At 49.9% G+C, this 12,104-nt stretch overlaps 1 protein-coding gene across 13 annotated transcripts in view; it reads right to left on the reverse strand.

The window, feature by feature from the left end:
- LOC117974329 (sphingomyelin phosphodiesterase 4) overlaps positions 1 to 12,104 on the reverse strand; it is a 30,980-nt gene that overhangs the window by 11,928 nt on the left and 6,948 nt on the right. For 6 of the 13 annotated variants that reach the window (XM_055109348.2, XM_055109347.2, XM_055109349.2 and 3 more), the window contains exons 3-10: positions 11,799 to 11,885; positions 10,408 to 10,550; positions 10,177 to 10,252; positions 9,688 to 9,796; positions 9,526 to 9,578; positions 9,250 to 9,401; positions 4,333 to 4,465; positions 1,302 to 1,373 (exon numbers count right to left, since the gene is read on the reverse strand). In XM_055109348.2, the coding sequence (XP_054965323.1) occupies positions 1,302 to 1,373; positions 4,333 to 4,465; positions 9,250 to 9,401; positions 9,526 to 9,578; positions 9,688 to 9,796; positions 10,177 to 10,252; positions 10,408 to 10,550; positions 11,799 to 11,885 (825 nt within the window). Of the gene's footprint in view, positions 1 to 1,301; positions 1,374 to 2,639; positions 2,778 to 3,096; positions 3,177 to 4,332; positions 4,466 to 9,249; positions 9,402 to 9,525; positions 9,579 to 9,687; positions 9,797 to 10,176; positions 10,253 to 10,403; positions 10,551 to 11,798; positions 11,886 to 12,104 lie in introns of those variants that run through there. The other 7 variants (XM_055109343.2, XM_055109345.2, XM_055109346.2 and 4 more) reach the window with 4 other exon arrangements.

The raw sequence follows: 12,104 nt of genomic DNA on the forward strand, positions 1-12,104 counted from the left end.
TCCCTCAGAAGGCAGAAGGAGCAACAGAAACACAATGCGGTGCAGTGGCCCCTGCCCCTGCCAGGCCACGCCACGCCACGCCACATGCACGAGTGCTGAGTGTCCCAGAGCCCCGCGGGAGGAGCGGGCCCAGGGAATAACCAGGCCCCCAGGCACCAGCCAGGAACATGCAGCAAGTCTGCTCTGGAAGCAGGAAGGGCACTGCAGGCTCTTTGTGACTCAAGAGGCCCAAGATGGGGTCCTCAGCTTTTCCCCATTCTCCGCCCATGTGATTCTGAGGGTGAGGATTTGGGGGACCCTATGCTCTGAGAGAGCCTCCACATGGCAAAGCATGGGGCCATGGAACTGGCTGCAGACTGTGGCAGAAGCAGACCCACAGCTCTTCACCAGAACCAGAGGAAAAATGACTGGATGCTCTTCTGAAGTTTAACTCCATCACCCACATTCTGGAGGAAGCCCTCAATAATTCTGTCAGTGACAAAGCCAAAGTTTCCCAAGCATACTGATGCACAGACGCCATGGGCACCAGACTACGTAGCTGATGCCACTTCAGGCAAGGGCCCAGATGGGCATGAGTCAAGCTGCTCCATGGAGGATGACTGACTGGAGATCTAAGGTTCACCTAGCTGCTTTCTCACTCTGACCGGTCCAGGGGTGGTGCTAGCTCCAGGAACAGCAACAGCAGGAATGACCCAGGGCCTCCGCCACCTCCATGCATCTGAAAGCAGCGTGCTGCCCAGAGAGAGAGAACAGGGACAGGCGAGGCGGAGGGAGAGGAGGCAAGCCAGGCTGCATGCAGGAGGGCACCAGGTGCCACTCGCCACGAGAAGGGCTGCTTGCTCATGCTCTGGAGAAGGTGGGGGAGTAGGGCGAGCAGGCAAAGGAGGCTCCAGGCCACCCCTTCATGGGAAAGCACAAAGGCACTGCTGATGGTCGAGGAGACAGACAAGAAAGTGGCTCCCAGAGGCATCGCAGCTCCCCCACTCCCAAAGCAAGAGCACCACAACCTCATCTGTTCCCGCTGCCAGGGAGGGGGCTCAGGAAGCTGCACAGGGAGGGCCCCGGAGAGGCCAGACTTCCAGGCCTCAAGTGTCTACACATCAGGGTGCAATGCCCCCTGCCCGCCACCGGAAACTAGAGAACGATGCCCACTTCTTATTTGGCTTCTGAGTGACAGGTGGGTGGTGGGTTTCTGCTTCCCACCATCCAGCCTGTGAAAACTCACTCAGAGGCAGGATAAGAAGCAGCAGGCTGAGCAGGGTCAGAAGCAGGAGGTGGGAAGAAAAACTGTGGAAACATACCTTGGCATGAGGGGACTGCATTTTTTGATACATCTCCAAGGAATAGTGATGAAGCCACATTTCAACAAAAACCTGCAAAAAAGCATTAGCTAGTCAAACCATTCTTGACAATGGTGTCAGACCATCCAGTGGGGAAAGGACAGTGTCTCCAACAAGCAGAGCTGGGAACACAGAATACCCATGTGCAGAACAGTGAAGCTGGGCCCTTCCTTCACACCATCACCAAAAAATAACTCAAAATGGGTAAGCGACCTGAGGATAAGCACTAAAACCATACACTCTCAGAAGAAAACATGGGAGAAAACTTCATAACACTAGATTTGGCAATGATTAATTAGATATGATGCCCAAAGCACAGGCAACAAAAGGAAAAAAAATAGACAACTGGACTTCATCAAAATCAACACTCTTGAGCATGAAAAAATACTATAGATAGAGTAAAAAGGCAACCAACAGGCATGGTGGCTCAACCCTGTCATCCCAGCACTTTGGGAGGCCGAGGTGGGTGGGATTACCTGAGGCCAGGAGTTCCAGACCAGCCTGGCCAGCATAATGAAAATCTGTCTCTACAAAAAATACAAAAATTAGCTGGGTGTGGTGAGGCATCACACCTATAATCCCAGCTACTTGGGAGTCTGAGGTGGGAGGATTGCTTGTGCCCAGGAGTTTGAGACTGCAGTGAGCCTGGCAACAAAGACAGACTCTGATTTAAAAAAAAAGGGCTGGGCACAGTGGCTCACACCTGTAATCCCAACACTTTGGGAGGCCAAGGCAGGTGGATCACCTGAGGTCAGGAGTTCGAGACCAGCCTGACCCAACATGGAGAAACAGTGTCTCTACTAAAAATACAAAATTAGCCGGGCGTGGTGGTGCATGCCTGTAATTCCAGCTCAGCTACTCAGGAGGCTGAGGTAGGAGAATCGCTTGAACCCAAGAGGCAGAGGTTGTGGTAAGCCAAAATCGTGCCACTCCACTCCAACCTGGGCAACAAGAACAAAACTCGGTCTCAAAAAAAAAAAACAGCAACTCAAGTGTCTACTGAGAGATGAATGAATAAACACAATGTGGTACATCCACACAATGGAACACTATTCAGCCCTAAAAAGCAAGGAAATTCTGACACATGCTGTAACATGGATTAATCTTTAGTCCATTATGCTAAGTGAAGCATGCTAGTCACACACAAATAAGTACTATGTGCTACGCATACTCTGGGTATGAGATCTAGGAGTCAAATCCATAGAAACAGAGAGCAGAATAGTGGTTGACAGGTGCTGGGTGGGGAATTGTTTAATGGTTTGATTTCTTTGTTTTTCATTAAAAGAGATGGGGTCTCACTATGCTGGCCAGATTGGTCTTGAACTCCCGGCCTTGAGCAATCCTTTCCTGCTGGGCCTCCCAACGCACTAAGATTAGAGGTGTGAGGCCCCTGCGCCCGGGCTGGTTCAGTTTCAGTTTTGCAAGATGAAAAGCATTCTGGAGATTGCATGCACAACAACATGACTGTAATCAACACTACTGACTGTACACTTGGAAATAGTTAAGACAATAAGTTTCATGTTATATATATCTTGTAATTAATTTTTTTCTTAGTTAAAAAAACAGAAAGGGCCGGGCACGGTGGCTCACGCCTGTAATCCCAACACTTTGGGAGGCCAAAGCAAATGGATCACTTGAGGTCAGGAGTTCGAGACATGGTGAAACCCCATCTCTACTAAAAATGCAAAAATTAGCTGAGCGTGACAGTGGGCACCTGTAATCCTAGCTACTCGGGAGGCTGAGGCGGGAGAATCACCTGAACCTGAGAGGTGAAGGTTGCACGGAGCCAAGATTGAGCCACTGCACTCCAGCCTGGACAACAGAGGGAGACTCCATCTCAAAAAAAAAAAAAAAAAAAAAAAATGCTTTGGTCCAGGGAACAGCAGAACCTTCCAGTTCTTCCCTATAAGCGCTGTGTCATGATCTTCTGCCCTCTTCATGGCCAGCACAGCCTACGGTCCACACAGCCAAGAGCCATCTGGGCATCATGGTCCCCTCTGTGAACAGGGGCAACAGTTCTTACCATTCCACCCTGCGAGGATGCTGTGAAATGGTATGGAGGCTTCAAAAAGTGCAGCACCCCAAATACTAGGAGTTACATATAAGATGGGAGATAGAATCCTATCTTATCTACATGCCAGGCTGTAAAGCAAGGCTGTGGCTACCAAGTCAGCCCCAGGATCCAGCGTCAGAAGCAGCACCTGCTGAATCTCTCTGATGTGTGCCTAGAAGACACAGCCAGGACCTGGGAGTTGGCCAACACTCAGGAAGTGAGCCAGCCCATACCATCCTGACAGGCTGGAGCCCCTCTGGGCAGACAAGGAAATCTGTCACCTACTACTTGGATCCCCTGAATCAATGGAAGGCCTGTGGAGGCTGCACAGACCCCTCACCATTCAGTGTCATGGAAACCAAAAGCCTCTGCAACAATTTTGCCTCACCACAGGCAAAACGAAACAACTTCCATGGACAGGGGATCCTGGGATGAAAAACGCCATCAATGACATACAAGTTAGAAGGGTGGGCAGATTTATTTTCATGTTTTCTAAATGTCACAGCAGGAAAATACCAACAATTTAGAATCAGCCCCGGGCTGAGGGGCCGCCTCTGGGACTCTGCCCCACATAGTGGAAGGTGGCAACAGTTTCTTTTCTTTTTCTTTTTTTTTTTTTTGAGATGGAGTCTAGTTCAGTCACCCAGGCTGGAGTACAATGGCACGATCTCAGCTTACTGCAGCCTCCACCTCCTGGGTTCAAGCGATTCTCCCACCTCAGCCTCCCGAGTAGCTGGGATTACAGGCGCCTGCCACCACGCCCAACTAATTTTTGTGTTTTTAGTAGAGACATGGTTTCACCATGCTGGCCAGGTTGGTCCCAAACTCCTGACCTCAGGTCATCTCCCCACCTCGGCCTCGCAAAGTGCTCGGGATTATAGGCATGAGCCACCGTGCCTGGCTGGCTGAACAGTTTCTTTTGACCAGCTCAACTCTCACCTGGAGCAGAGTTTCTGACCTCCAGATCTCGTGGGAGGCGGGGTCTGCATTCACAGACGTCTGATGAGAGATGTGTCGCTTTAGGAGGCTAGTGTGGTGGAGGCCATAGGAAGCAAAGGGTATGGCTGGTGTCCTGAGGGAGACACAGAAACAGGCCCGAGTTACAGGCTCCCGCTGTAACTCGCTCCCGCTGTAACAGGGGCAATCTGGATATCAAAATCAACGAGAGCAGGGACAGATTACAACTTGTTCAATAGCACAATGCACACCTCCCCCCAGCCCCCTGATCCACACTGATATACCTGAATAAATAAATAGCAAAGAGAGAAGTCTTCCTTACCACAGAGTGACCACTGACCCACAAATCAATGAAGGAGGGATGAAGTTAGAGAACCACCATTTAGTAACCGCCCTATTAATAGCTGATTTGGTCAAGAATCAACAGTGAGGTTGGGCATGGGGGCTCACACCTGTGAGCATGGGGGCTCACACCAGCACCTTGGGAGACCAAGGCAGGAGGATTTCTTGAGGCCAGGCATTTGAGATCAGCCTGGGCAACAAAATGAGAACCCATCTCCACAAAAACATTGAAACATAAAACAGCTGGGCCTGGTGGCATGTGCCTGTAGTCCTAACTACTTAGAAGGCTGAGGAGGGAGAATGGCCTGGGCCCACGAGTTGAGGCTATAGTGACAAATGATCGTACCAACTTCACTCCACCCTGGGGTGACAGAGCAAGACCCTGTTTCTAAAAAATTAAGAAATTCCCAGCCTGGGCAACATGGCAAAACCCTGTCTCCACAAAAAAATACAAAAATTAGCCAGGTGTGGTGATGCCTCCCTGTAGTCCCAGATACTTGGGGGGTTGAGACAGGAGGATCACTTGAGCCCAGGAGGTTGAGGTTGCTGTGAGCAGAGATCGTACCACTGCACTCCAGCCTGGGGTAAGAGAACAAGACCCTGTCTGCAAATAAAATCAATTTGAAAAAATAGGAGAATCAAAAGTGGATGTTAATACTACTGATAATTACATAGTCTCCATACATCTTCCCGGTAAATTCTCGTTATCAATTTTTTTTTTTTGAGACAGGATCGTACCCTATCGCCTAGGCTGGAGTGCAATGATGCAATCACAGCTCACTGCAACCTCAACCTCCTAGACTTAGGCCTCCCAAGTAGCTGGGACCAACACCACCATGCCTGGCTGATGTTTTTCTTTTTAGTAGAAACAAGGTCATGCTATGTTGCCCAGGCACTCACTATTAATTTTTTTTTTTTTTTTTTTTTGGTTGAGATACAGTCTCACTCTGTAGCCCAGGCTGGAGTACAGGGGCATGATCTTGGCTCACTGCTACCTCCGCCTCCTGGGTGCAAGCAATCCTCCCACCTCAGCCTCTCAAGTAGCTGGGATTACAGGCGCACACCACCACACCTGGTTATTTTTAAATTTTTGGTAGAGATGGGATTTTGCTATGTTGCCTGAGCTGGTCTCACACTCCGGAGCTCCAGTGATCCGCCCACCTAAGCCTCTCAAAGTGCTGGGATTACAGGCATGAGCCACCACGCCCAGCCTCATTACTATTTAATCTGGGCACAAAGTAATTATTTTACAATGGAAAAACCTGACCGGCACCTTTTTAACCCAGTGATAAAAGGGCACCTGGCAAGGACCAGGTGTCCCACTACGGTGCTCCTCCCAACAAAGCCCATGCTGGGCCTAGTCACCAGCAAATACCAGACAGCCTAAGTGGCGGCCGCATGCTCTGGAGGGGTCAAGGTCAGGAAAGACAGAAAGGCAAGGGACCATTCCTGACTGAAGGGGACTAGAAATATCACTATATACAGTGGGTGAGCCTGTGAAACATCACTGCACACAGTGTGAGGCCTGGTGGCAATACTAACTTCCTGGTGTGGTTACAGGCACTGTGACTATATAGGATAATGCATTCGCTTCTAGGAAATACACTGAAATATTAAGAGGTCAAGGGGTGCCATATCCTGTAGCTTACTCATATTGGCTTAGAGAAAAAAAAACACATACAATAGAGGTGGAAACCAACACATGCAGCAAAGTATTAACAGTTTGGAAATCTGGGTGAAGGGTCTATGAAAGTTTCTTTTTTTTTTTCTCCCTGAGACAGGTTCTTGTTCTGTTACCCCAGGCTAGAGTGCAGCGGCACACTCACAGCTCACAGCTCATTGCTCCTGGGCACAAGTGATCCTCCCACCTCAGCCTCCTGAGTAGCTGGGACCATAGTTGCACATCACCATACTTGGCTAATTTTTTTTTTGTAGAAATGAGGTCTCCCGACGTTGCCCACACTGGTCTCGAATTCCTGGCCTCAAGTGATCCTCCCGCCTTGGCCTCCCAAAGTGTTGGGATTACAGGCGTGAGCCACTGTGCTCAGCCTGCAAGTTATTTTTATTATGCGTGGAAACTTATCTGTAAATCTGAAGTTATTTCAAAATAAAAAGTTAGGTGTGGTGACTTGCAACTGTAATTCCAGCTACTTGGGAAGCTGAGGCAGGAAGATTGCTGAGGCCAGGAGTTCAAGACCAGCCTGGGCAACACAGCGAGGCATCCCCATATCTCCGCAAAAAAAAAAAAAAAAAGTTAAATTAGCTGGCTGTAGTGATGCATGCCTATAGTCACTGACGTGACAGGCTGGCTTGAGTGATGATTGTGCCACCAAGTGATGATTATGACACTGCACTCCAGCCTGTGACAGAGTAAGACCGTCTTTAAAAATACATAATGGCTAGGCCAGGAGTGGCGGCTCACACCTGTAATCCCAGCACTTTAGGGGGTCGAGGCAGGCAGATCACTTGTGGTAAGGAGTTCAAGATCAGTCTGCTCAACATGGTGAAACCCTGTCTCTACTAAAGATACAAAAATTAGCTGGGTGTGGTGACAGGCACCTGTAGTCCCAGCTACTTGGGACTGAGCCAGGAGAATCACTTGAAGCAGAGACAGCACCACTGCACTCCAGCCTGGGCAACAGAGTAAGACCCTGTCAAAAAAAAAAAAAAAAAAAAAAGCACACAATGGACCAGTGTGGTGGTTCATGCCTGTAATCTCTGAACTTTGGGAGGCTAAGGCAGGAGGATCGCTCGAGCCCAGGAGTTCTAGAGCAGCCTGGGCAACATAGCAAGACCCATCTTACAAAAAAATAAAATAAAAGCTAGGTGTGGGGGTGCATGCTTATAGTATTAGCTACTTGGGAGGTTGAAGTGGGAGGATCACTTGAGCTCAGGAGGTCAATGTTGCAGTGAGTTGTGATCACAACACTGCACTCCAGGCTGAGCAACCCAGCCAGGTCCTGTCTCAAAAAAAAAAAAAAAAAAATGCTGGGTGCAGTAGCTCACACCTGTAATCCCAGCACTTTGTCTGAGGCCAAGGTGGACGGATTGCCTGAGGTCAGGAGTTTGAGGCCAGCCTGGCCAACATGGTGAAACCCCGTTTCTACTAAAAATACAAAAATTAGTCGGGCATGCTGACCTGTGCCTGTAATCCCAGCTACTTGCGAGGCTGAGGTGGGAGAGTCACTTGAACCCAGGAGATGGAGGTTGCAGTGAGCCAAGATCATGCCACTGCACCACTCCAGCATGGGCAACAGAGTGAGACTCCGTCTCCAAAAACAAAACAAAATAAAATAAAATAAATAAATAAACCCAAACCATATATATGTAATTTCTTTTCTTTTCTTTTTTTGTTTGGGTGTGTGTGCAGTGGTGCGATCTCAGCTCACCACAACCTCCGCCTCCCAGGTTCAAGCGATTCTCCCGCCTCAACCTCCTGAGTAGCTGGGATTACAGGTGTGCACCACCATGCCCAGCTAATTTTTGTATTTTTAGTAGACAAGGTTTCACCATGTTGGCTAGGCTGGTCTCGAATTCCTGACCTCAGGCGATCCCTCCACCTTGGCCTCCCAAAGTGCTGGGATTACAGGCATCAGTCACCACTCCCAGCCTACGTATATAATTTCTAATAGAAAAAATTAAAACAACCCAAAAAGTTAAAACAAGCAAAAAAACCAGGCATCAAAAACTGCTTGGCAGCTGAATTCTGCATCTAAGAGGGTGTGAATCTGCCTCACCTCCAAGTCCTCCACAGGATCAGCAACATTTCAGGGTCACTGATCACTGCCGCCACCTGGGCAGCATCTCCTCCTTGCCACTCCCTTTCTCCCCTCCACCCCCTGGGGAATCTGTCCACACGTGAATTTTAGGTAAAGGCCTGGCCTGCCTTACACATGCCAGCAGATCTGGGGTGGGCCAGCATCTGCAGGAAGGGGCCTGCATGCAGCTTCCTGGGGAAGGCGATGGGCCAGTGAGATTAAAGAGGGTCAGAGGTGCACAGGCAGCTGCTGCTGGGGCAAGAGGGTCTCCTGGGAAGTCGGCCTGCGTTAGTGACCACTGAGGACCCAGGACAGCCAGGCATGACAGCCCCTGGTTCACACTCCCGACCTGTGCAGGCACGCATCAGGCTCAGCCTGTTTGGACTGGCAAAACAGGCTCTTTGGCCCAGGGCCTCCCCTTCAAGACCTGCTCCTGGGGCCCATAGAGATTCCTATTTTTTTTGCTCATAGGACAACCTTTCCACCCTGCTCACTGCCTCAGACACCGCCTGTGGGGACGGCTGCTCCATGCACAACACAGCCCATTCCCATGCAGGCCGTGGAGGCCTCCAGGGACCTGATAGCTTCAGTGATGGCCAAAGACACTGAATACTAAGGACACATTGCCCTCCACACCCCACCCTCCAGTCTGTGCTAAGACAGCTGGGGATGGGGAATGAGGCATAAGAAAAATTGGGGAACCCTGGACAAAGGGTGGCAACATTGTCCCCGTGGGCGATGCAAGTGACCAGGCCACTCCCTTATGGAAGGGCCAGGTCTTAACAAAGGACAGCCTTACCTGGGAGGTGGTGAGGGGCTGGTCCCGCCTGGGCTTGAGGAGAGTGGTGGGGGCACACTGCCTTCGGTGGGCAGGAACCATGACAGGTACCTGTCCACCAGGATGAAATAGGCACAGTCTGAAGTACGGACGTGGAGGGACACAGGGAGTGGCTGGAAAACCAAGCTAGTTGTTAGCGTGGGCTCTGGACACTGCCAGGCCACCAAGCACCAACAAGTGCAGGGAAGCCCTGGGCCGTGGCCCCACCTCTCCCAGCAAAAGGCATCCCTTCCCTACCTTCTGAGTGATGAGGCTCAAGGCAAAGAAGAATATGTAATACTCGAACGGATCTGAGAGCAGCGTCAGGGGCAAACATGCAGGGTTGATGAGCCACCCCCCACTCAGTGTCAAGTGCTGGGCCACCCACAGCCTCCCTACCTCAGGGCCACCAAAGGATACTCAGGGCCAGGTTCAGACCAAGGCCCCCAGCAGGGGTGAACTGGACCTTGTTGTGGTACAGAGGACTGTCAGGGAGGATGCACTCCTGGATGGACGCCTTCACAGGACCCTGCAGAGAGAGGCAGTGAGGCTTGTGGGCAGGTGCTGGCGCGTAGTGCCCGATACGCAGTGCCCCACATGCACAGCAGCACTTTGGGAAAGCTGCTGGGGAAGAGACCCACACACAGAACCCACCTGTGGGGACAGTGCCCTGCCTCTGAGCAGTGCCTGAACAAGAGTCTTTGCTTAGAACTTCTCCTACCATCTCATAAAAAGCTGCAGACAGCAAGGGTAGCCGCCATGCAATACCCATTTCCTTTGCCTCTCATATCCCCAGAACAAATCGCTCCTCAATTTGCCCTCAGAGGACTGGAGGAGATTGCCCATCACCACAGGGCTGTGCAAGGCCCACTGCCCCAAGCACCACTCTCGCCACTGTGGTTTACTTACAGGCAGGTAGGAGACAGGAAAGTCGAACTTATAGTCTTCAGCTTGAAGCTTATAAACCAACTTCATCATTGGGCCACTGAACACGAAATTGAACAAACAAAAACAGGGCAAATGAACTGCGAATTATCTTGCTTTGATTGTTTCTTAGTCTTGAGAAATTCAGAGAGTGCTTTAAAGGTGGAATCACCATGAGGAATCACCCAGCCTCTCTCCGGTGACCAACCTACCTACCCAGGGTCGAGAAATTCCATCACGATGCTGTACTCCACAGGATTCACGCGCCCCTGTAAGCAGCGGAGGTTCCAGCCAACAAGGACACCATCTAGGCTGCCGAAAATGCTCTCTACCAGCCATGGGAAGATGGTGTGCAGCTCCTGAAACAATGTGTGGTGAGGCCGCGGGCAGGACCAGCACCCACTCCTGCCCCGGCTCTAGTCCTGCACCACCTGCTGCCCAGCTCCCTCTGAGGAAGCCACTCCCTGGCTGAGACCTACGGGATCAGCCCTGCACCCAAAGGAAGCCTGGTGCCATGGTGCCAACAACAAGAGCAGCTTTACGTTCTTCCAGTGGGGTACATGGCATACCAAGCAGTGTTGCTTTAGACTTGGGCCAGTTAAGTAAGTCAGCCTCCGATCAAAATACATTTTTTGTGTGTGATAGAAGATTAAATTAAGAAAAATAAATTAAAAAAAAACAATGAAAATAAAAAAATATAAAATAAAAAAATAAACAAAATACATATTTATTGAGACAAGGTCTCACTCTGTTGCCCTGGCTGGAGTGCAGTGGCGCAATTATGGCTCACTGCAGCCTTGACTTCCTGGGCTCGAGCAATCCTCCCACCTCAGCTTCCTGAGTAGCTGGGACTATAGGCACACACCACTACACTCAGCTAATTTTTAAATTTCTTGTAGAGATAGGTTCTCAGTATGTTGCCTAGGCTGGTTTTGAGCTCCTGGGCTTAAGTGATCCTCCCACCTCGGCCTCCCAAAGTGTTGAGATTACAGGCATGAGCCACCACAAAAAAAAGATTCTTTAAACAGTGATGGAAACTTCTGACTTGAAGGATGCTCTATCAGAAAGGAAAGCAACATCCTTTCCAGAGTGAAGCCCCTGAAACCTAACTGACCTATTGCCATTTGGTATTAACTCCTTGTCTAGGCCAGCTTCCTGGGCTTGACAATTCCAGGTGTGATTTAAATACATATTTTTAGTATTTACATCAGGGTTTCTCAATCTTGGTGCTGTTGACATTTTGGGCTAGATACTTCTTTGTTGCAGGGAGCTGTCCTGTGCTTTGCAGAATGTTTCCAGCAACCCTGGCCTCTACTTCCTAGAAGCTAGTAGCACACACTCCCCATCTACCTCCAGATGTGACAACCAAAAATGTCTCTGACATTGCCAAGTGTCCCTGAGAAACAGAGCTCCTGTGGCTGAGAACCCCTGATCTACAAGTTCACATGTTTAAATGTGTCCGTAAACATAATGGTCATGATAATGGCCAGGCCTCTGTGCCAGGCAGCGCTCAGGGTTGGGGCAGGGAGGGAAATTAGGAATTATAATAAAGTTCTTCAACGAATGTATAAGACATGCTCCAAAGAGAGACGTTAGCAGAGCTATACCTTTGCTGGAAAGTCCTCAATGACTTTAACCAAGTCTTGGCACTGCTGTGCAAAGGGCTTATTTATAGAGTCAGCTTTCAGGCTAGCCTAGAAGACAGAACAAAGCGAAAAAATCACGAGGACATTCACTCTGCAGCTTTTAGTGGCACTCTGGCTTGAGTCAAACAGAAATCCAAGCAATAGGTTATGAGTCAGACCCATAACCACTGGCCTGGTTCCCCAGCCCCTCATGTGTGTCAGTGGCCCAAAGAGTACTACTAGGAGAGGCCGTAGTTCTATGCTCTCTGGACCAGGAACTATCAGCCT

Source organism: Pan paniscus, chromosome 13 (assembly GCF_029289425.2).
Source record: "Pan paniscus chromosome 13, NHGRI_mPanPan1-v2.0_pri, whole genome shotgun sequence".
NCBI lineage: Eukaryota > Metazoa > Chordata > Mammalia > Primates > Hominidae > Pan > Pan paniscus.